The sequence below is a fragment of the Podarcis muralis genome, chromosome 7, assembly GCF_964188315.1.
Source record: "Podarcis muralis chromosome 7, rPodMur119.hap1.1, whole genome shotgun sequence".
In the NCBI taxonomy this organism is placed as follows: Eukaryota; Metazoa; Chordata; class Lepidosauria; order Squamata; family Lacertidae; genus Podarcis; species Podarcis muralis.
Window position 1 is genome coordinate 21,612,976 of NC_135661.1, and position 25,113 is coordinate 21,638,088.

The following is a 25,113-nucleotide window of genomic DNA, read 5'->3' on the forward strand; positions in this document are numbered from 1 at the left end:
TCTCTCGTGCTACAATATATTTTATTTATTTGAATATTTATAAACCGCACTTCTGTGCAAAATATCACAAGGAGGTGTACAGGCTAAAAATGCAACAGAAAGATCAAACATGTCAGTAAGAGCAAGTGGCAAAGCATCTCAGGTTTGAAAGGCCCGTCTTGAATAATATGGTTTTAACAGGAAGCTCCTGCAGAACCTCTGGTGGCAAGCAGTCCCACAGGGCAGGGCTGGCAGCACTAAAGCCCCGGCCCCTGATAAAAACCAGCTGACCCTCAGGGGCATGCGTGGGACTGCCAGTGGTTCCCTCAGCTATTGAGGTAGAGAATAAGGAATTAGGTGGTCCTGAAGGTACTCTGGTTCCAAGTTTTTTAAGTCTTTGTGAATTAACACAGGAATTTTGAACCTGGTCCAGCAGCAAATTGGCAACCACTGCAGCCCTCTCAGCAGCGAAGTGACATGCTGCCAGTAAACTATCTGGCCACTACATTCTGCACTAATTGCATCTTCCTGGCCAGACACAAGGGCAGCCTGACATACAGGGCATTATAGTAATCGAGTCTTGAGGGTTACCAATGTATTGACCACTGTGGCTAGGCTGTGTGTGTATAAATATATACATATACATATACATATACACACACATACACACATGTCTGGATCAATGGCAGTTGAAAGGAGAAGGTGCCTAAGAACCAGCCCCTGCACAGATCTCAAGCCATTGTGGAGAAAGATGTGCATATTAAAATGGTGACCGGAGTACTGCAGAAACTGGTTGGTGAGCAAAATCTCTAAGTCACATTTTGTGGTGTATTGTACACATTGGCCCGTGAATGTGCAAAGTCTCCAAGTGGAGAATATGCATTCTGACCAGTGAAAAACACTGGTTGGCGGTTGGGTGCTTTGAGCATTCTCCATCATCTTCCACAGAGCATGCAGGCCGGCAAGTCACGTCAGAACCAAGAGGGTTCTGATTCTATGGATTTGTTTTGTCCCTTCAACCATACTCCTCCTCACTGCCTACAGGACTTGCTTTTCTCCTCTAGAAGAAAATGGTCCCAATACTTTTGTATGGAGAAACGTAAATAAAACCTATCACAATTCATTCTAAGGACAGGGCCTTTCCAGTGCTGGCCACCCCCCCTCCAACTGCGGAAATCTGTCCCTAGAGGTTTTTGTTTCAGACACCCTTCACGTCAACCTGCAACAACTTGGAATTTAGACTCTCTTACCCTGAAGCAGGCACTGTCCTGACCGCACTTTCTGGATCTCGATCCCCCGAATGGCGCCCGACCTCAGCATGACACAGTCGTTGTCATAGGTTACCCCCTCATCGCTACACACTGGATCCCGCTTCAGAGGGCAGCTCTCAGGCCGGAGCAGGAGCTCAGCACGCCGAGTGCGAGGGTTGACCCGGCAAACTCTGTTCATGTCGTTGTGGGTGCTCTTGCAAGGGTCTGGGAAAAAGGAGGTGAGGAATGATGTGAGCGTATGGAAAAAGCTTGCAGCCATCCCAGGAATTGTATCTGGGACTTTCAGTGTGTAACACTGCTTGTCTAGCACTGAGCTATGGACTCAACACTGCAGATATAGTTTCTCCACAGAAGCTGCCTTTGATTTATCTAGTTCAACACTGTAGAACTGAAAGCAGTTCTCTAGGGTCTCAGGGTGGGGGTCTTTCCCTGGCACAAGTGCTGGTGGATGGATGATGCTCTATTTCCCTTTCCAGAACTACAATTCCCAGAGTTCCCTGGGAAGAGGGACTGACTGTAGCTTTGCAATGGGAATTGGGGGGGGGGTCCTAATCTCAGCACCCTTGAAAAGTGATGGTGCCCATGATTCTTTGGGGGGGGGGAGCCATGATAGAATGGGCATAACTCACAACACTGCATCACACACACAATTTCAGAAAAACACATTCCCTCAATGGCTACCTGATAGATCTCCATGATTCTCCATGGAAATCTACCACTTGCTGGAGGCTAGAGAGCCTTGCAAGAGTTCACACCTACAGACTTATTGCAGGGTGCAAGAAAGGTGAGTCAAGGGTCCCGGAAGGATACTGACCACTTAGAAAAGACAGACTTTCCAGGTGGTCGGGACATGGGCCACGTCGAAAGGAGATGTGCAGAACCAATGTGCATGAGCAGCCATCACACACACTCCAGGTATCTGAGCACAGGTGGAGATCCTTGGCCTTCCAGCTCCCTTCCACTTAATCCGGGTTTATCAAAATCGCCTTCCATTCACCCCTTGGGGACTTTTATAGAAACAGCGAACATACAGGACTACTTATTGGCTAATCCTCCTTCTCTGTCTCTCCACAGGGGCATTTTCAGCGCCCAGCTAATACCTGGGAGGAACCAACTTGATTCAACACATATGCACGAAAGGGCATTATTTCCTAACAAACATAACCCACAAGTTCTGAAAAATAAAATAAAATCCGAAGACTCTGAAATATCTACATTCCTATCCTGCCCCTCCCGAGAGAGAGAGAAACCCAAAAGGGAGGATGGAGGATTAACGCATCACCATGGAGACTAGAAGAGCCACACGTGTATATATTGGGTTGGGAGAGAGAGGACTCTTTAACCTCAAAAACACACAGCACAGCACGACTGAAGCTGGTTACAAATTTTGGTGGGTACTTGGGCAAGAGGCTGTTTTACCCGAGTGGGGAAAAACAAAGCAGAAAACAATTCCCTTGAGAATGTACAAAGCATTTTTGTTTTAGCTTTTAACGATGCACAGCCTCACAGTACTTTCATACTAAGACGGCCTTTCCCAAACTTTTGAGTCCCCACGTATGGTTGGACTGCAACCCCCAGATGATATGGAGATGATGGGAGATATAGTCCCAAACCATCTAGGGAACCAAGGTTGTGGGAAGGTGTTTCCCAAACTTGGGCCTCCAGCTGTTTTTTTGGACTACGACTCCCATCATCCCTAGCTAGCAGGACCAGTAGTCAGGGATGATGGGAATTGTAGTCCAGAAACAGCTGGAGACCCAAGTTTGGAAAACACTGCTCTAAAGCAAAGGTGGGCAAGCAGTTGCTCACTGCATGTTTGCTGGACTCAGCCCCAGTCTGCACGGCCAATGGTCAGGGATGCTGGGAGTCATAATCCAACAATACCGGAAGGCCCATAGTTTCCCCATCCCTAGATTAAAGGTGCCTGGGAGATGGGAGCACCATTTAGAAAGGAGGTTCTCTGCTGTGCCTCTGCATGAGTGGCTGCTCTGGCTTTTATTAAGATACTGAAACACAGGTGGGGAACTCCCATTAGCCTCAGCCAGCACTGAGAGAAGATGGGAGCAGAAGCCTGAGGGAAGATGGGTATGGCAGCCCAGCAACATCTGGAGGGCCAAAGAGAGAACAGTGAGGCAGCTGGAAGCCCCAGAAAACTCACCACAAGGCCCATCAAACTTCTTGAAAAGGTTCTCTTGCTTGTCGCAGGCGTGCCTGTTGAGGTGGCACTCGCTGCGGTAGTCCTTGCCATCGCTGCCGCACACCACGTTCTCAAGCACGCCGCTGCATGAGGACGGGCAGATGCACTTAGCCGACAGCCCATCCGTGGAGCGGGCACAGGTGCTTCCAAAGCTGCAGGTCACCTCTGCGCAGGGGTCCTTCGAACCTGGGGGAAAGAAGAGGAGGCGCAGGGCCTGGACTGATGAGCGTGCAAAAGCATGACTGAACAAGGGAACTGATGAGAGGTGCAGTGTTTGGCAAGTGTGCATGGTGGGGGAGATGTTGCTTAGGAATGGCGCTTAACAACTTGGGTCCAGGATATCTCAGGGACCACTTGATCCCTTATATCCTTGCCAGATCACTAAGGTCAAGAAAAAAGCACACCAAGAACTCAGGCCAGTATAAGTTTCAGTAGCCTGGCCTGAATTCTTGGTGTGCTTTTTGCTTGGTATATTTAATAACAAGAACTTATTTAACGTTAGATCACCAAGGTCTTCAGGGGAGTCACTGTTAGTGGTTTCCTGTGAGTTCCGTATTGTGGGTCCAATTTTATGGAACCCCCTTCCAGCTGAAGCCAGACAGGCCTCATCTCCCTGTTGAACTTCCAACAGTTATTGAAGACTCACCCCCCCCCCGAAGGCTTTTAAACTGAATTCTCATTTTATAGTTATAGCTCATTTTTTAGTCTTATTGCATGGGGGGGGGGGTTGTACACTGCTTAGAGATGGCTGTGGTTATTGCTAAAATAATAAATGATAATGTTTGGTGGGAATCCCCACCAAATGGTGGGAAACAGACCTTCCAGAACTACAATTCCCAGAGTTCCCTGGGAAGAGGGATCGTCAAGCCATTGTAGGAATTGTAGTTCTGTGAGGGGAATGGGGCCGTCACCTAATAAATCTCGGCACCCTTAAAAAACTACAGATCCCAGGAGTCTCTGGGGGGGGGAGAGAACCATGACTGTTTAAAGTGGTATGATACTGCTTTAAATGTGCAGACGGGGCCTCTATGTGGGTATAATGTTGACATGATTGGCGCTGCATATTGTAAAGTAACCTCTTAGCATGCTTAATGCTCATTTAAACTTTCAATGTTTTAAATTAAACAGTAATTGTTGAGTTCTCAGAGGTATACGGTAGCGTACTTTGATTTGTTACGGCTATTGTGCTCCCCGTGCTTAAATTGTCTCTTACATGGATGGCTCTGAGTACAACGTTATTTGCAGGAAGTTAGGGATATGAAATGACTGATACTAAAAGGAAATGGAGAGGATAAAAGACTTGAAGGAGTTTGCGGTAGTCTTGTTATATTATATGAGCTAGGCCAGGAACAGGGAACCTTCTACAGACTGAGGGCAACATTCTCTTCTGGGCAGTCTTTCTGAAGGCGGCATGCCCATGGTGGGGGGGGGTGAGGGGGCGGTCAGAAGCAAAAGAAACCCCAAACTGTGCCAGCCACAGGACATCTCTTAACGTACCATGAGCAAAATGTAATGAGGGAAGGAAAGAGACATCAAGAAACTGCTCTACATTTGACCGGGATGGGCCAAATGTTATTTATAGGCCTCGGCTACAGCCTCATTTATTTAATTATTTATTTACACACACACCCCTTTTCATTTGTCACTCTCCTCCCTCCCTCCCTCCTCCTTTCCCAATCCCCCATTATTATTTTAAATAAATCACTCTGGCGCTCGCATCGTCCTCCCTTCCCTGCTTCCAGGAGAGCATCCAGCAGGAGGCGAGAAGCTCAGATTTATGGAGAGAGCCGAGAGGGATCCTCATCAGGGGAGGGCACTGAGAATGGAGGGAGGGAAGGTCAACTTAATTTACTTGGAGACATGCAGGCTGGGGGGCTGGGGGGAGGTGTTCATTTGCACAATTCTTCGCTAGCAGCTGGTGCGTGCCATGTTACCAAGGAGGGTCCATTAGCCTCACTTACGGCCAGGCCTCTCCAGGAAATAAGCTGCTCTGGGGCACAAGCCACACTTAGGCACATCAGACTCTGTGTGCATGCACAAAGTGCTTCTGTCGCAGGTAGACCCAAGGCATAAGGAAGCAGGCCTGTTTGTCATTGAGAAGGTTGGGGTGGCAGCAAGAGGGGGAGCAGGAATTTTGGCCGAGGGATTCTACGCAGGGCTCGGAGAGAAAGTGCCCCCAACTTTCCTTCTCCTCCTTCCCCATCTCAGTTTTCATGTACCCACACAGGCTTTCAGGCGATCTCCTTTACCCTCTTTCTCTCTAGACTGCCCCCAGCTAATGTCTGCTTCCAATCCCCCCCCCCACTTCCCATTTCCAGCTAAAGCTCACTTCCTGTTTGCACCCCACCAGGCACCCACTTCCCATTTCATCTGCACCCAGAAACCCACTTCCTGTTTCCTCCCCACCAGACATTCACATAAAGGTAAAGGGGATCCCTGACCATTAGGTCCAGTCGCGACCGACTCTGGGGTTGCGGCGCTCATCTCGCTTTATTGGCCGAGGGAGCCGGCACACAGCTTCCGGGTCATGTGGCCAGCATGACTAAGCTGCTTCTGGCGAACCAGAGCAGCGCACGGAAACGCCGTTTACCTTCCCGCCGGAGCGGTACCTATTTATCTACTTGCACTTTGACGTGTTTTCGAACTGCTAGGTTGGCAGGAGTAGGGACCGAGCAATGGGAGCTCACCCCGTCATGGGGATTCAAACCACTGACCTTCTGATCAGCAAGTCCTAGGCTCTGTGGTTTAACCCACAGCGCCACCCGCGTCCCTGACATTCACATACCTCCTGCTAATAGGGTTGCCATAATTATCAAAAAGTGAAAATTCTGTCGGGTTTTTTTTTTTGCCAAAGTTGTTGAGCTATTTTTAAGGGAAATTGGCAAAAAACGACACTGCCGACATTGGTTGCCATACACCCAGATTTTCCCAGACATTTAGCTGATTTCCGTCCAGACACTGCTTTCGACTGCAGTATTCTGGGTATTTATTTCCAGGAATATCCAGGCGTATGGCAACCCTACCTGTTAAGTGACGGAGGTGAGATTTAAATAAGGGTGGCAGTGTTCACATATGCCCAGAGGTTTGGAGAGTGGTGAGAACAGGTCTGGTCTGCAGTGGCTCCCTTTCTACAGAATGCTCTCCCCAGGAAGGCCTGCCTGGCACCAATCCTTCGGGTGAACGCACCTTGAACGCACAGAATGCACCTTGTTTTAGAGGGGGAGAACAAGAAAAAAAATATTTTTTTCCTGTTCTCCCCCTCCTATGGTCCGGTGCTTCCTATGGTCCGGTGTGTCCAATAGAGTGAAAAATACAGTAGATGTTAGGCAAAGAGGCTCGTCCTGACCCACGTGAGTCAAGACCCAGCTCAGTTACTCACCACATGCCCCTTTGCTGATGACTTTGATCCGGCGCTGTTGGTTGCATTGAGCCTTTTCCAGCTCACATTCGTTGCTGTAGGTAGAATAATCCGAGCCACAGACAGGGGCCACCACTGAGGGGCACGTGGTCTTCTTGCACACACATAGTCCCTGGGAGGGTCCCGTTGCACTCCTCTCGCACACGGCGCCAAACCCACACAGCACACCTCGGCACACTGGATGAGAGGGCAAAGAAGAAAAGGACAATTAAGCAATGAATGAGGGTTGGTTTGTCAGAAGAGGGGAAACTGAGCATGAATCTCAACTTTAAAATAGTGTGTGTGTTTCCAGCTCAAGTTTTTAGTCCTTATGCCTATGGAAAGAAAGACTGAAAAAAATTATGGCCAACAAGCCTGTGTAGACAATGAACTGGGATTTCAGAAACTCACATGCAAGCTACAGTACTAGCTTAAGAGCACGGACTTCCTGAAGTCACTCTCAGCCTTAGCGCCTGTGAAATGGAAACAGTGGCCTTCCTCACAGAGTTGCCGTGAGGGCACAGCAACTAAAGTCAACAAAGGGGTTTGTGAATTAATACGCGTTGTGCGAATGCTACATCACAGCAGGATGTAGTGAGATCTCGGGAGGTGATAGAAAGAGGAGCAATTGTGGTAAGAATGGCAATTTGGGATTAAGGAAATGATTTTCAAGGTGTGGCACTTTCTAGCTTGGCTCTTCAGAATCATAGAGCACACTGCAGAATGCATCCCCAGGGCTTCAGGCAAGGAACATTCCCAGCCTTGAACCTGGGACCTTCTGTATGCAAAACAGATGCTCTACCTCTTATCTGCATCCGTTTTCTTAATAGGAAGGTGGGAAGCTCTTTTATACTGATTCCAGAACTACAGAATCATAGGACTCTGTAGGGTTGGAAGGGTCCCATGCGGGAATCACAGGAGCCCCCAGAGTCTGAGAAAAATGAGCTGGGAAGCCCCAGCATGGAAGGCGGCCACTGGCGGGCTGCTCACTCTGCGCCCTCAGATCCCCCTGTCCCGTGCTACATCCACTGCTGAGCCACAGCCCCTTCTCTGAAAATAAAGGACGATTCTAGTCCTCATGGCTCTCAATAAAGGATTGCAACGGGAACACAGGAAGCTGCCTTATGCTGAATCAGAACTTTGGTCCATCAACCTCAGTGTTGTCTACACTGACTGGCAGCGGCTCGCCAGGGTTTCAGGCAGGAGTCTCTCCCATGCTGCCAGGATGCCCAGAGGGAAGGCCAGGAGCCCTTTGGCCACCACTTGTCCATCTAGCTCAGTACTGTCCGCACTGACTGGCAGCATCCCTTCAATTTTCCAGGTAAGGGGACATTCCCAGCTCTACCTGGAGATGCTGGGGGCTGAACCTGGATCTTCTGCATCAAAGCCGATGCTCTACCATGGAGCTATGGTCTTTTTCCAAAGGAGGAGGCAGCACCAAGCTAAATGGACCCCCCCTTACTAAATCCTAGCACTCCAGGTGATGGTTATCTCTACATACTTCCTCAAAAGATAGATAGTTTCCTTGGCATGCTTTTTCTCAAATTTATCTATTTAGGAACAGATGCCTGCTTTTTTCTCTCTCTGTGCCCTGAGGCAGATAATGACAAGATAAACATAACCAAACGCATGAAGCCTCCGCTCAATAATCAATGAACAACTCAATTAGCAACCCCCCCCCAAAAAAAGTCCAGTGACTCAACTCAATAAAGCCATAAAATCAACATTAATCAAAATAGTCTACTCATCACAGATAGTTTTGCAAATAAAATGTGTGTTTGGTGAGGAGGAGAGCTGTAGTGGCATAGCGACCAGGATGCTAGAATGAGAGACCGAGGACCTGGGAGACCGGGTTGCAAATCGCCCACTTGGCCATGACGCCGACCACGATGATCTTGGGCCGGCCAGTCACTGCCACCCAGCCTAACCTACTTCTCAGGGTTGTTGTGGGAATGAGATGAGGGCCGGGGAGCGGGGGGAGAACCATGGATGCCAGTTTGAGCTCCCTGGAGCCATGGATGCCAGTTTGAGCTCCCTGGAGGAAATGGTGGCATATAAGCTCAATAAAAAAATAAAACAGAGGTGTGGGGGAGGCTGCAGTGGGAGGGGCTGAGCCTGTTGCCAGATTGTTTTGGGTGCGAGTGTCAGAATCTGAGGAACAGGTTACCTAGGGTTGCCATATCTCAAAAAGTAAAATTCCTGACACCCGCAAAGACCTCAAAATTGTTGAGCCTTTTTTTAAAAAAAACCACCAAAACCTACCCCGAAAATAGTGACTTTAAGCTTTTTGAGCTGTTTTTGCTGCTTTTTCCATTGCGTTGCCATACATCTATCACATTTTGCCGAATTTTGCAAAATTCCCTTCTGATGTATGGCAAGGTTACCAGACAATTTTGGAGCAAAAGTCAGCAGCAAGATTAGTAGATATGTGTGAACAGCACACCCCAGTGTGGGGGAACTTCAGACCCGGGTGGGATGGCTGAATGTGATCCTTAAGACTGCTCTCTTTGGCCCTCAGGAATCCCCCCAGCCTATGCCCCTCACAAGCCTTGCCATCTTGAGTGTTTTTGCCTGGCTGGAATATGTCCTAAGAATATAAGAAGAGTCCTTCTGGATCAGGCAAATGACCCACCTAGTCCAGCATCCTGTTCTCACAGTGGCCAATCAGATGCTTCTGGGAACCTGGCAAGCCACTCCCCCCACCATGAACGCCTGTAAAGAAGACGGCACAGAGACGTGCATCACATCCTTTGCTTTACGTTCTTTAGCTTAACCCCGCCTCCTTTTGCACCTGGCCCTGCCCACTGCTTGGACACGGCCCCTGGGAGGATGCAGGTACCTCACACAGTTTTGTTTTCAAAAAGAAATCATGCTTTGTTTTGTTTCTGAAAGTCCGCGAGGCAAAAGAGAGAGGACAGACACATCATAAATCAATCCCTGGTTGCAGAGGCCCTCTCAAGCCAATATACCTGGCAGTTCTCCAAACAAAACTGTTGAATTGCTGTTTTTATTTCTGAGTACACAGTGTGATGTTGTATTGTCCTTTTACTATTTTTTGTTGGGAGCAAAGGTGGCTGGGGCAACCCAGTTGGATGAGCAGCATATTATTATTATTATTATTATTATTATTATTATTATTATTATTATTATTATTAAATAATTTGGCTCTTCTGTTTTTAAATATGCTTGTTCATTGTATGCTTGCTTTGATCTCATTTTTGTTATATTCGCTGCATAAATTCAAACTCTTTTAAAACATTCCGTTTGATTTTTTTATTATTTTTGTTTTAAAATATGGAGTTTCTAGGGGAACTTTCAAGGCTTCGAGCCTCAAAACCACCAACTTGATAGACACACAATAATTACAGATTGCAATTAGGAATGTGGCGGGAGGGTGGGTCGCCTTCCTAATAAGAGATGCACTATTCTTGTTATCACGCATGCTAATCAGAGGAGCCAGCACCAGCCAGTTCCCCATCTAAATTGCAAATGAAGGAGAGGTGCTTGGCTGTTCTTTTTTAATTTGGGAGGTGGGTGGTGGTGGTGGGAGGAATGCCAGGTACCGGAAGCTGAGAAGTGTACGTACACACACACACACACACACACACACACACACACAGTGTGTGTGTAGCGTGTGACTTTTCATGTCGCCTCCAAAGAGAGGCGTTATCCAAAGCATCAGCCTCAGATCTCGGACACCAGGATAGCAAATCCTCATTTGGCCCCCAACAGCCTTCGGCAACTTGCTCTTAGCTGAGATGATTCTGTGCATCTTTGATCTTGCACACACATACTCATCCTTACAACCAAATTTCAGGTTGCTTTTTTTAAGCTGCAGTCATTGCGCTTTGGAAAACATTGTGCAAATGGAGATGTTCTGGCACCTTCTGTAGGTCTGCAGTCTTTTTCCTCTCAGTGCAGCATGTGGGCCCTTTTGGGTAGAAGGAGGGAGGCAGGAAGTGGCCTAAAGACACCAGGGCCCCCTCCAAACACCTGTTACGTCCACACCGCTCATTTAAAGAACATTTAAATCACGCCTCTCCCTTTCTCAAAGAATATTGGGAACTGTAGTTTGTCAAGGGTGCTGGGCTTTGTAGCTCTGGGGATGAACTACAGTTCCCATGCTTCTTTGGGAAGGGGGCGGTGTGCTTTAAATGTACAAAGCCATAGTACATTTTTTGCAAATGTAAAAAGCCAGCCCTTTATCACACATTTTGTAATGATTTGTGCTCTTGATGTGATGAATTGTGCTGAGCCCCTCCAATTCAGGCAGGATTTCCTGATCCACAGGCTTTAAGGCTGCAATCCAAATCCCTGGCAGGAAGCTACGGGCTTAATGGAGAGGTGGTGCCGCCGTGACACCCACAGTCCTGCCACTCATGCAGTCTACCCATTAGGTGGAAAGTGTTCAGCAGATTGATGCTGTAATTTCTGTCTCCTTCCTCACCTGACTTACAGTTAAAGGCCAAAACTCAGTGGTAGAACCTTCTGCTTGGCATGCAGAAGGTTCCAGAGAGGTGCTGCCAGCCTATGTAGACAATATTGGGCGAGATGGACTGGGTATAAAGCAGCTTTCTCCATTCCTTCGATCTTCACCCCCTTGACCTCCCCAAGCTGACAAGTGCTTCCATCTCTCCTTGCCGCTCCTTTTACAATCACTTCTTCCTCTCTCCCTTCCCCTCCCCTCTCTATTTGTAGCAAAATTCCTACTCAGCCATGAAGCTTTTGGGCTAGCCAGGGGTCAGAAACGTTTTCAGCAGGGGACCAGTCCACTGTCCCTCAGAATATGTGGGGGGGGCGGACTATATTTTGAAAAAATATTAATGAATTCCTATGCCCCACAAATAACCCAGAGATGCATTTTAAATAAAAGCACACATTCTGCTCATGTAAAAACACCAGGCAGGCCCCACAAACAACCCAGAGATGCATTTGAAATAAAAGCACACATTCTACTCATGTAAGAACATGCTGATTCCCAGACCATTCGTGGGCCGGATTTAGAAGGCGATTGGGCCAGATCTGGCCCCTGGGCCTTAATTTGCCTCCCCATGGGCTAGCCTTTGTCTCTCAGCCTACCTCACAGGGTTGTTGTCAGGATAACCTGGGGAAAGAGTAGGAATGCCATTCTGAGCTCCTTGGAGTAAAGGTGGGATATCAATAGAGGAAGAAAGGAAGGAGAATTGGCATAATTAATTATTGCCCTCAATAATTCTGTTGATTTATTGCTGCTTCTGTGAGGATTGATTTTTTGCTTGTTTGCTTGTTTAACTTTGTAAAAATATTGCTGCTTAACTATGTTTCAGATATATATATATATCATGCTTGGCCATGAAGCTGACTGGGTGTGGCCTTGCCGTCAATCACTGCCTCTCTCGGCCTAACAGACTTCACAGGGTTGTCTTAAGGATTAAATGGGGAGAGGGAGAGCCATGCACCTTGGGCTCCTTGGACAAAACAGGGATATAAACACAATAAATAACAAATAAATCTCTCTCACCATTCCCTTGTGGATCCTGGGGGATGGAGAGCTGGGGCAGAAATGTCAAAAACACATAAATGCCCTGGAATGTTTGTCTGTGTTAAGAACAGCCCCTCTCGTGCCCTCTCCACCTTCGCAATGCACACACACACATACACACCTATTGTGCATTTCTCCCCGTTACCGATTTAGTTATATGTATATTTTAATTTATAATTGTATAGGGACATTGCAGACCCACACGCAAAGAGCTGCGTTCTACGGACAAAGCGCCCAGCTGAGGAAATGCCCTGGCCTACATAACAGCGGGAGAACGGAAATAAATAAAAAATAAATGAATAAAAAAAGATAATGTGTGGGAAAAGAGAAATCATAAAAGGGGAGAGGAATGTTTTTTTAAAAAAAAGGAAAAAGAAAAGAAAAACAGCACGCTTGCCGGTGGTTCATTTACACTTCAATACTTGGGCGCCTGGCTTCAGCTGCCTGGAGAGAGTTTAAGCTCATATGCACAGCAACAATGCACAGCGCTAAGAGACTAATATCGTCAAATAAATAAAGAAGACGAAGAAGAAGAAGAAGAAGCTTTCGTTCGCTCCTGCCCAATATCTAAAAGCAATTTATCATTTTTATGAAGCTCTGTGGATCGTCTCTTTCTCAGCATATATATATATATATATATATATATATATATATATATATATGAGAGAGTCTTTTTCTGGAAACAACCCCCCCCCCAAATTTTCGCACAGTGAGATAAGGGGGTGGGGAAGGGAGGCGAGAAAAGCAAAATGGGGGTCTAAAAATGCAGAGCGAGAGAGGGATTGACTTGATGATTATTTCCTTCCCTTTATCCACCCCCACATCCAACCAACCAGCCCACTCCCCCCCCCCCCCGCACCCAGGCTGCCCTCCTCCCCATCCTCCTTGTGCTCCTTCTTCCTGGAGCTGAAGTCTTAAAAGAGTTTGTAGTGCATTATCAAGCTGTCACTCAGAGAGCAAAGAAGGCACAGAAGACAAAGCGTCTCGGTGGCACTGGGAGAAGACATACGTGTTGGGAAAAGGTCCGAAGGCACATAGGCGCCTCTTGCCAAGCTGTGGGGGCTGGAGCTCAATGGTCAAGAAAAAAATGAGCTGTAGCTCAGTGGTTAGAGCATCTGCCCGGCATGCAGAAGGTCTTGGGTTCGACCCCGCCCCTGGCATCTCCAGGTAGATCTGGGAGACTCCCTCCCTGAATCCATGGAAAGCACCTGCTAATCAGTGTATCCCCTAGTGCAGGCATAGGCAAACTCCAGCCCTCCAGATGTTTGGGACTACAATTCCCATCATCCCTAGCTAACAGGACCAGTGGTCAGGAATTATGGGAATTGTAGTTCCAAACATCTGGAGGGCTGGAGTTTACCTATGCCTGCCTTAGTGAAGCCATGTAGATAAAAGCCTTCTGGATGCAAGAGCTGTAAGCTCTGCAGCAGAGCATCTCCTTTGCATGCAGAAGGTCCTGAGTTCAGCCCCTGGACTCTCCCATTCAGAAAAGGTTGATGACTCCCCCACCCCACCCCAAGGGCAACATTCCCTTACAGGAAAGCTCGGGGTGGGGGAGGCACATGCCAGTGGTGGGCGGAGTCAGAGGCAAAAGTGGGTGGGGCGGGGCGTGTGCAGATTATTTTTGTACACTAAACTGGTTTCTACTCACATCCCATTCAGGCAAGACTATAGAAGCCCCCTTAGGAATTCATTGCTAAACATAATAATAATAATAGATGTTATTGTTATTTCATTTTTATGCAACACATCTGACTGGGTTGCCCCATGACTAAACTGTCATCATGAGCAGGCAGGGGGCCTTCTCGGTAGTGGCACCCACCCTGTAGAACGTCCTCCTATCAGATGTCAAGGAGATAAGCAACTATGCAATATTTAGAAGACATCTGAAGGCAGCCCTGTAGGGGGAAGTTTTAATGTTTTGTCATTTTTTGACTGGGGCAACCTAGGCAGATGGGTGAGGTACAAATAATGAAATTATCATCATCCCCATTGTCCACACTGGTTGGCAGTGGCTCTCCAGGGTTTCAGACAGGGAAGATTCCCAGCCCTACCTGGAGATGCCAGGAATTGATCTTCTGCTCTACCAGAGATTCCTGTACACACACACACCTATCTTCCCATGCTCTATCCAGGTAACAGAGACACGTTATCACAATCCCAAAGCACATCCCTGCCAAGCAAAAGCCATTATGGAGGGGGCATGGAGTAAGGCTGGGTGAGGGGTGTTGTTTGGGGAAGAGGGATGGCCTAGGGAGACTCAGGAGGGGCAAAGAGAGAAGTCTGCAGGGCCGGGTCTGAGTTTTCCCACCCCTGTCTGAGTGCATCCCAAGAGATAGTGGCAAGTCCAAGCCCGAGGCTGTATCAGGCGCCCTGCTTTGCTTCTGTCGCCCATGTTGGTCTGAGACTGAGCCCATCCCCTCGGTTGCGAGAGAACTTCCCCTCCTTTCCCTATTTCATTCTGTCAGGGCCAAGGCCTGGTGAATAATTCAGTGCAGGTTCAGCGAGGCTCTCGTGCCTCTGCCTCCCCTGGCAGGGCCGGGAGCGTGCGAGGACGCAGCTGGATGGGGAGGCCATGAAAGATATATGAATGTGGAGTGGATGGCATATGGCTGAGTTGCTTCACAGTCCTCCCGGCACCCTATTTATCCCCTCCAGCCGTACCTTGCTCCAGCACATCTCTGCCCCAAGCCAGGGCTGCAGCAGGGTTGAGGGGAACCATCGCAACAGTCACACTGCAAGGGGTTACTGCAGAAGGCCCTGGGTTCAATCCACAGATGGAAGACATCTGGCGCAAACTCTGGAGAGATCTTGCCAAACAGTGTAGACCCCAAGGCCACATGCCCTTCATGGCGACCTTTTGAGGGCCAAATGTCAGTGGTGAGCGGGGCCAGAGGCAAATTTGAGCAGGGCAACAAATGCAAGTGTTTGCCTTTGTCCAGCAGGCCAGTTGCATATTCGCACACTCCTCTGTGTCCTCCATCCATCTCCTCTCATTCCATCGGCCAACTTTGACAAGGGGGCAGCACAAAGATGACAAGTGATTGACAGGTGAATAATCCCACCCACTTGTCCAATTTGACTCCTAGGAGTGATGGGTGGAGAAAGAGGACTGAACGGCCCTCAGGCAAGATTACCCACCCATGGGAGCGATATCACCTGACAGGTGGGCATAGCTTAGCAAAGCCCAGTGTCTCAATCTGAACTGGAATCCCTGACAGGCCAAAAATGGCCTGATGGTTCCCTGTCCTGGTGTACAAAATTATAGAGTAGTGCAAATACTGTTGAATATCATCTTATTTCCGGCTCCTCACTGCTGTGATAAGGATGGGGATATAACCCAGGAACATGCTTACATCAGCGTGCTTAACTGGGTGCCTGATTACATGAGAGAAAACACCTGAAAGGGCATGGTTCCCTATCCAGAGAGAATGAACTGACAATCTTGTAAGTAAACAGCGCACAAGGAATTCTGTGCTTGTCTGAACTGGGCTACAGTCAAGAAATTCCAGAGCACTGTCATTGTCGTAACCCTTTGAAGGATGGAGGAGGTTTTCAGACATCCTATTGCCAAACTCCTGAGCATCTGCTAAGGTATCTTGTGGCAGTTGTTAGTTATCAAAACCAACAAACAGAAAAGCTTTTAAAAAATCCCCAGCAGTCTATCACCATGCCTCCCCTTGCCATTGGCTAGCCGCCTGTGATGCCACGGAATGTTTGTGAGCATCCTAGCCACTCAGAGGCGGCTGGTGAGATGCAAGCAACAGAATGTTGACAATCAGAGCAAATCTCTGAAAAGAAGCAAAGGGTCAATGGCCATGGGAGGAGTGGGGAGGGGGGGAGAAAAACAGCCATCTATCTTGCCAGCTGCTCCTTGATTGAACAAAGAGTGATATATTGTGGTGGGCTCAGAAGGAAAGCCACCTCGGTAGGCCTAGGTGTATTCCTTCACCCCCCTCCCCACTTTGGGTTAATTCCAATCACTAAGCTAACGCTTCCTTCGGTCTTTCCCATTAAAAGGATGGTTTGCCGCAGCTGCGCTGTAGACGGATGTTTGCTGGGATGGAAGGGCAGGAAGACAGGGAAGGAGGAAGGACCGCTCCATTCTTCCAACCCTTCTGGCTGTACATGAAGATGCTGCTTACTCATACTTGTTACTGAGACAGTAGGAGATAATAATAAAGCTTCTTTTTTTTTTTAAGGCTACAAATTATTTTAGCTGTCAGGGTCAATTAATCAAAAGTGGGCAGCTCAGCTACCCCAAAGGAGTACAGGAATGAAATCCGTTATTAAACCTTCTGCTCCTAAAACACACAGGAGAAAGGGGTTGGGGCGGGCGGGTGGGGGGCTTAAGTGGTGGTCTTCTCAAAGAAAGGGCAAGGAGCACTTAGCCCCCTCCGAAGCCTTTTCTTCTTATTAGAGAGGTCCCTAGATCTTTGCAAAAGGTGCTTATTATCGGCCATTATATCTCACTGACTCAGTCGGGGTCCAATCTACTGAGCAAACAAAGAAAGATCCACTTCCTTGTGCATCACAGGGAAAGAAACAAAGGGAATGGCTTTTTTTAAAAAAGAAATAATTAATTTAACTGGATTTTTAGCTGGAGGGCTAGCAGCCACCCCCTTTTCACCTCGGCCTTTCCCCTCCTTAACTGCAGCCCCTGGGGGTGATGTGATGCACTGGAAGGCTAGTTTACTGTGCCCGCAATACTTCTGCAAAAGAAAGCAATTGGCTGGGGTTACTTCCCCCCTCCCCCCAAAAAAATATAGGAGTGACAAGCCGCATCTGCCCCAATGCTGTTTTCTGATGCAACTGTAAAGGGTGCAGGAGTCTTGAACTCTCTCTCTTATTTTCTCTCTGTCTGCTGCTCCTTCTAGTTAATCAATTACCTTAATGGATGAAGAAAAGCTTAAGCTGACTAAAGAGGTGCCCCACATAATTTAGCAAGACATTTTGCTACGCCTTCTAATAGCAACCTCAGGTAGTGAGCACCAACTGGATTACAGCCAAAACAGGGCTACAGAGAATCCAAGCAGGAGGTAAAAGCATACCCATGGTGAGTAGGGAATGGTGAGGGGCAGAACCTAAGGTTTACAGCAACATACCAAAACCTTACACCCAAATCTTAAGGGGAACCAATTGGGACTGAGTATTGTGTTGGTGACCCCCACATTACAATTACGTTCAAATCCATCTGGATTTAAGGATGGGCACCCAGGTTTGCTTCCTCTGCCCTTCCTGTCCCATTTTCCTTGTGTGTTGTGTCTTCTGGATTGTATGCCTGTGGACAGGAGCTGTCAACTTTCAATTGATTATATGTAAGCCACTGTGGGAGTCTTTTTGGCTGAAGAACGAAGCACAAACGCACTAAATAATAAAATAAATGAATGCCCTGTGTTTGCAAGGAGGGGGTCTTAATCCATAGCTTTGGTTCCACCAGCAGGGGGTGGGGGAGATGGATTTCTCTCCAAGACACCTCTAAAAAGCCAGGATGAATAAATGAAACGAAGGCTTTAATGCGCCCAGCGAAATGTTAAAAACATGGAACAGGTTTAAGGTAATTGGCTCCATCATTGCAGGCGGAAGTCAGAGGGGGGTGGCGATGGTGGCCTGTGTTTTGAGTCAGAAGGTACTCCCCCACCCCCCACTGCTGAAATGGGAGTCCTTTATATGCAATCAAAATTCCAGGCGTCTTGGCAGAAATGAGTCTAGTAAAGCAAGGGAAAGGAATAATCAAATGGGAAAACTTACCAGGAAAAATAATGGATGAATGTTTTAAGGCGCGGACTGAGCAACGCTTTTAAACCCACAGTTAAATTAAATTAAGGCACCACGGGGGGTTGTCCCATTTATTTCGAGTGTGCCTGGCTAAAAGAGGAACCCAAATTGGATGAGAAAGGGTGGGGGGTGTGGCGGGGGATCCTCCATACGAAGCGTGATGCGAAATGGTCTTGGGATTCCCACTGTAATAAACGCGACAGCCGATTCCTGATTAAATATCAAACTGCAGGTGGGCTGTTAAGGGATGGGAACATTCTTGTTAGATTATTGCGTCTGAAATGAAATCTCATCTAAAGGTGCCATGGCAATCTTTTATTCCTCCACAGACAAGGGAAGATGCCTTTGTGCACAGCAGGCTGAGCGGGTTCAAGAGAGAGGGAGAAGGGGAGTCAAAGCCAGGCCAGCCAGCATCCCTGTTCCTGACGCTTAGGGAGTGAGCCTATTTCAGGGATTCCGGGCTGCTGAATACATACAAAACTGACTATGGCTTTTCTTCACACTTGACAGCAGATCTGTGTCAACAGAGCCCGTCAGGTACTTGAAGTGTGATTATCAGTCCTTCTCCTTTCCAGGATAAACACACCCAGTTCCTTCAAGCTTCCCTTCAATACCGCAGCCATCTTCACTGCTCTCCTCTGAACCTGTTCCAGTTTCTCTGTTTCCTTCTTGTGATGCTCTTATATGGAATCAGAGCACTGGTCCATTTACTCCAGGAAGGGGGACCCTCACACCTGGGGACCAGATGCAGCCTTCCAGGACTATCTGGCCTCCAGAAGTCTCCTTGGGTCACAACCGCTTCTCTTCAGGCCACACCTCCTTTCCTAGACCACACCCCTTATCTTCAGGCCACTACCTTCTCAGGCAACACTGCTGGCCTGGAGAGAGGGAGGTCTGCAGATATTCCAACTTTTGCATGGCTGCAATGTAACCTACTGTACAGAGGTTAGAGTCGCATCCATTGCTCCACCCATTTTTGCTTCTGGCCCCTGGCCACTCACTGTATTTTCCTACGCTTTTGCACACAGTAGGTTGCACTGCATCATGGATTTTGTAGTATTACAGCTCGATAAACAAGTACTGTTGGGAATGGACAAGATTACAGGTGGAAGACTTGGTAAGAAAGGTTTGGAACCACTGGAGGGATAATTGTGCTAAAAAAAGTGGTGTGTGTGTGTCATGATTTGAACTGTGGTCCAATAACAACCACATTGGCTAGTCTGGCTGTAGCTGAATAAGCACGCACTGGACTTGAGGGGAAGCTCCCAATTGTGGTAAACCTGCCCCAGCTTAATGCAATTGCAAATTCCAACCCCAAGCCTGCTCCCCCCCCCCCCGAGTCTGGCAGCAAGCCTATGTATTGGGGAGTGGGGGCAGTAGGAACAAGAGACGTGTTGCAGAAGATCAATTATAGTGTTAGCCTAAAACCTTCAAGAACGGTAGAGACTCCTGGAAAGGATTGGATTAGCAGGCGGAGACCACAGAGGAGGGGGGGCGGAGAGCAGGAGCTGTGTAGCTGACCTTTTCCAGCCCTCACCCCCACCACACCACCCGTTGCTGTAGGAAAAGAGGGGGGAGTGAGAGAAAGGGGGCAAAGGTTTGTCAAAACAAAATCCACATCCCTAAGGCTTACTCGTCAGTAAGCAGGTGCAGGGTCTGCAATCTTGCTGGGGAAACAAAGCGTGTGATTGCCTACTACTCCTAATTTGCCTCCCTAAGAGTGACGCACCTCCAATTTCCCTTTCCTACTGACTGACCTGTTTCCAGGAGGGTTGTGGGCGGGAAAGAATTAACGAGGGGAATAATTTGAGGAGAGTTACGATTGGCAAAGGAAGGTGAGATGGTCCCAACCCCAAACATGTGTGGAATGGTGAGGGCAGGATGTTCGCCTGGGCCTGGCTGAGCAAGGGGGGAGGAGGAGGAGATGGATGTCACTGCTCATCCCTTCAAACAGGTAACCCGAGTCACTTTCTGTGGTGTAACAGCTGTCCTGATGGCTGCATTCACTGCCTCCTCTTCCCCCACCCGCTGGGACCAGATGGAGGAGCGGAGTGCCAATGCCAGTTATAACAGCAAATTAACAAGAATGGCTTCCAGACCCCACCCAGACAAGTGGAGACACCCCCAAAGAATGGAGCCCCCCCCCCCAGTGAAACAGGAGGGGGTGTCCTCGCTTTCCCAGAGCAGTCACACCGACAACATACACAAACCAAGCCACAGCAGAAGTGACCCGTGGAAAGGAGTCTTTATTCCAAGTCAGGCAGAGCCCTGGTAACACGGGCAAAATGGCAGGAATGAAGCAGCTGGAAACCCTATAAATAAAAAAAGCAAGAAAAGGCCCCAGAAGAAAAAGAGAGCATGCATTGTGGGGGATTTCAGAGTCGCCTTTCCCCCCACAATGGGGCGGAGAAACAGGACAAAGGGTTCCAGGGACAACCAGAGCAGGGAGAAGGGGATGGTGTGCCAAGCAGTATGAAGGTATGAAGATTAGACAACAAAGGTGGATAGGAAGCTCCAAAAGCAATGCTGAATCACTAGGGTATCGCCAGGGACTGCCTTCCAGGCCCTTGTGAAATAACTTCACTGTGGTCAGATAAGAGAGATTCTGGGGAAGTTCTCCAGAACCAGAAATGAGCTTCTTCAGGGTGGCAATGCTGAGCTCAAAGGAATGATCCTGATTTATCTCTGTCTCAGATTATATTCTGGGGGGGGGGGCAGGGGAATCTTGGCTTGCACGGTCCTTAAACACCTAATGCAACCCAACCCTGGAGACTTTTATGGCAAGAAGTGTTTTCTGGTGGGTCACTGTTTGCACTTCACCACCCATCCTCAGATGCAATCCTATGCGTGCTTTATTCAAAGGAAGATCCACTTCGTTCCATTTATTTATTTATTTCACAAAATTTGTAGGCCTTTTGGTTGCAAAAAAACAAACAAAAAAACAAGCCCCAAAGCGGTTTGCAAAAAGAATGAAACAATGAAACAAATAGTAAATAAAAAAAACAGTTAAAAACAACTAATTAAAACAATAAAAAATAAACATAAACATAAGATAAAAACAGATTTTTAGAAGTCTGAATAGGCTGGCCTAAACAAAAATGTTTTTAGCAGGCACCAAAAGGTGTGCAGTGAAGGCACCTGCCTGATGTCAAATACGGAATGAGTATTATGTGGCAATTGTAACAGATCAAAGTAGTCAAGTGTTGTATGTGGGGGTCAGACAATCTCGCGGGTAAATTGGTGTGAAATGGGGTTTACTCCCATTTTAAATGAGCATAGGATTGTGGCCTAAAAGCATAATCCTATACATCTCTTCTCAAAAGCAAGTGCAGGAAAATCCAAAGTCAGAACACTTGATCGTGACATTGTAGAAAAATTCCCAGCAACTGGTGTCACTTAAGTGGTATATTTGAAATCTCAACACATTTCAACTTACAGATCACCAATTGATGTCTGCAGGGGTTGGAGAGCAGGAGGATATCTTTGTGCAATTTGAATGGGGTTCTGCAGTGTCAGATTAAACCAGGGCAGATTTAATTAGCCACTCTCTCCTGCTTATATCCTCTGTTTTGGCAGCCTCCCTGTCTGCACTTGTTGCAAAGTGTGGAAAAAAGGCAGGCAAGCAGACCGATTGTTATTTTCAAAAGCTGAGTGGGGGGTGGAAATAGCAAGTCTCAACAGCAGAACAAATTTAGCAGCTGGCTAGTTTTCTGCCCAACATCTTTACTCTGAAGTAACCCTTCCTGATTTCAGTGGGTACTTCTGATAAATGCTGCAGTGGGTTGTGGTGTCCTTTAAAATGCTAAAAAATATCCTCCCTGAATCAATTACATTGGGGTGGGCCAATTTTAACGGGGGGGACGGGACCATAATGATGTCAGGTGACTGACAGGTAGGTGGCCCTGTCAGAGGTGGTTTGCAGGGGTCGGAGATATTGAGTTGCATCCAGTGTTAGCCCTACTAAGAGTAGAGCTATTGAAATTAACCAACATAGCTAACTTGTGGTCCATTATTTACAGTAGGTCTATTCTAAGCAGATCTTAGTTGTAAAGAGCCCAATGATCATTACATGCAAGTATAGCACATCCAATACTTTTTAAGGGTCTGGCGTGAGAATTCTAAGTGGAAAATCTGGTAACAATGAGATAGATTCTTAAACCTGTTTCCCTTTTTTAAAGCAAGCTCTTCACTCAAGAAAACAGGTGTAGGAGTTGTCAGAAGCCAACTTCACAGCCCCAAAGGTTTGTTGCAGAAGGTAAATCCACACCAGTCCTTCTTCCACCAGAAGACCCACATAGGGAGACCCACACAAGGTTGGGGCAAGGGCTTGATTTGAAGCTTAGTCCCCAAACCCAGTTTTCTAGAGCCACAGGTAAGCCTTGAGAAGATAGGAAGCAATACAGTGGTACCTCAGGTTACATACGCTTCAGGTTACAGACTCCACTAACCCAGAAATAGTGCTTCAAGTTAATAACTTTGCTTCAGGATGAGAACAGAAATCGTGCTCCGGCGGCGCAGCAGCAGCAGGAGGCCCCATTAGCTAAAGTGGTGCTTCAGGTTAAGAACAGACCTCTGGAACGAATTAAGTACTTAACCCGAGATACCACTGTAATAGAGAGAGTACCCTCAAGCATGTGCAGAGTTCCCTTGAGGTCAGGGGACTTGGCTTCTGGGTAACCCCCAGCAACCTTCTGGTATTGAGCTGACAGCATCTGCCTTGCATACAGAAAGTCTTGGGTTCAAGTCCTGGCAGCTCCAGGTGTGGCTCCAGGTGAATGTACCCTGCTTGAAACCCAGGAGATTCTCTGCTATTCAGTGTAGAGAGTAGATGGAGCAATGGCCTGACTCAGTTTCCTATGTTGGAAAGAGGGGATCCATCCTGGTAAACAATCTTCCTGGCTTTTGTTCTGAATCTGAATCTCTCTCATTTAAAGCATGATGTTCATTTGCCAGTCTGGAGGGGATCCAGATCACACTCTCACCAAAAGACACACACACAAACTCATCCCTTGCCACACAGGATGCGGTAGAAAAAACAATCAGAAAAGCTCAGCAGGAAAGGCGATTAAAACTCCAGGGTGGGAGATAGGAGCGTAGGATTTACCTAGTTTCATAGCTCTTAAAAAGTCTCCAAAGGCAGAAGCACTGGGATGGAAAAATAAACACTCCTCCTGCGTGTACACGAACACGGAGCTCTTCCGTCTGGGTCCAAACATGCAACGAGATGCTTCTTGGAAGGGGCGGGGTGGGGAAAGAGGGAGCTGGAGCAGAGAAAGCCTACAGCAGTGTTTCCCAACCTTTTTGGGGCAAAGGCACACTTGTTTCATGAAAAAAATCTCGAGGCACACCACCATGCCAGATGGGGAAAGGTCACTTTTTACTTATGTAAAAAAAAATAAAAAAATAGTAACAGCATAGAAGGTAATGGTTAGGCTAGCATCCCTCTTCCAAATATGCTAGGTTTTTATTTGCAGGGACTGTTCTACATGGGAAAGCATTCAGCACTGTCATTCTCCCATCTGCCATCTGAATTGGTACTATTCTGGGTCAACTTACTCTGCTGCATGTGTAGATGAAAATGGCACCAAGTGTGGGGGAGGGGGCAGAACAGGTTTCAGATACAGGATATTAAGCATACACGTACTTCAGATTGAACTGGTTGCTTGCTTTGCAAGTTTTCATTTCCCAAATGACTGCCTTGGCAAGCGCAATACCTACCAGGCTCAACGCCGGTCTCGCGCTGCCGCTTCCCGTGCTCTCAAGGACCCGGGAGGAGGAAGGCATGAAGGGAATCCCGAAGGCGCGAAAACCTCGCGCATGCGCAGGCCTTCCGCCTGCGACAGCCCAGTAGGCCGGCCGAAGCGAGCGGCGATGGGATGTGGGAGGGAGCTCGCTCGCCGCCCCGCGTGTGCCTATGTGGGGCACGTTACAGCCCCGTGACGTCAGCGCCACGCAGGCAGCCAGGCAGGCAGACGGCGAGAGCCCCGCGCTGGGCGGCCTCTCCTCGCCGCCGCCGCCCCGCCTCTCACCGCCCGACTCGCCCGCCTCCCTCCAGGCAACATCTCGCGGCACACCAGGCAACGTCTCGCGGCACACTAGTGTGCCGCGGAACACCGGTTGGGAAACACTGGCCTACAGCACAGGCAGCAAAAGGGACCATCTCCAGCGTTCACATTGAACCAACTAGCAGTTATGCAAAACTATCATATCGTGGTTCGGTTACCATATGTACATATTTGCAAATGATGGAGGAATGCAAGAGCTTGCTGAAGCCCAGTGGAGGCTGATCCATTAGAAGAGCTCGGGAGCAGCCTCACCAACCTCAGAGGGTCCCCAGCCAGCCTCCACCTGGAATGGGGATGGAACTAGAATTAGTTGGCTCTGACTGTCATTGGTCCTGGCCACGCCTGTCATTAGTTCGGTCTCCGCCTACTGTTGGGCTCCTTGTACTTCTGCCTTGCCAATCTGAATGGGCACAAACTACCTACTGCCGAAGTCACACCTTAGGGATGATTCTGAGTGGGAGCATGTCGAGGTTCACCAGAAAACCGACTAGTAAGCTTGGTGCATGTGTTGCAGAAATTCCGCTTTGGTCTACAGTTGGTTTGTTTTTGAAAGCTCACTGGCAGTAAAAACAAACAAACCACACCCTGTATGTAGGAATTTATCACATCAGAGGCCATGCTATCCTCTGTGTCTTGATATTTATTTAACAAATTCATTTAAAATATTTCTAAACCTCTTAATATTTTTTTAAAATTTCTTGGCTGGGTACATGGTGTACAGTATATAAAACACAATATCCATTAAAACAGAATTACAGTCTCAAACCAACAAAACAGTGTAAAGACATCACATAAACAGCAAATGAAACAGAGCTTCAGGAGACTCATGTGCTAGCAAACTACATGATGTTCTTGGGAGGGAGGGAGGGAGGGATATACAAGTTTGTAGTCCTTAGGGCTAAAAA

General features: G+C 47.8%; 1 protein-coding gene across 6 annotated transcripts in view; it reads right to left on the reverse strand.

The window, feature by feature from the left end:
- The window catches only part of AGRN (agrin), a 245,128-nt gene that overhangs the window by 88,950 nt on the left and 131,065 nt on the right, over positions 1 to 25,113 (reverse strand). For all 6 annotated transcript variants that reach the window (XM_077931365.1, XM_028740790.2, XM_028740796.2 and 3 more), the window contains 3 exons: positions 6,827 to 7,042; positions 3,409 to 3,633; positions 1,230 to 1,454 (listed from right to left, as the gene is read on the reverse strand). In XM_077931365.1, the coding sequence (XP_077787491.1) occupies positions 1,230 to 1,454; positions 3,409 to 3,633; positions 6,827 to 7,042 (666 nt within the window). The remainder of the gene's footprint in view (positions 1 to 1,229; positions 1,455 to 3,408; positions 3,634 to 6,826; positions 7,043 to 25,113) is intronic.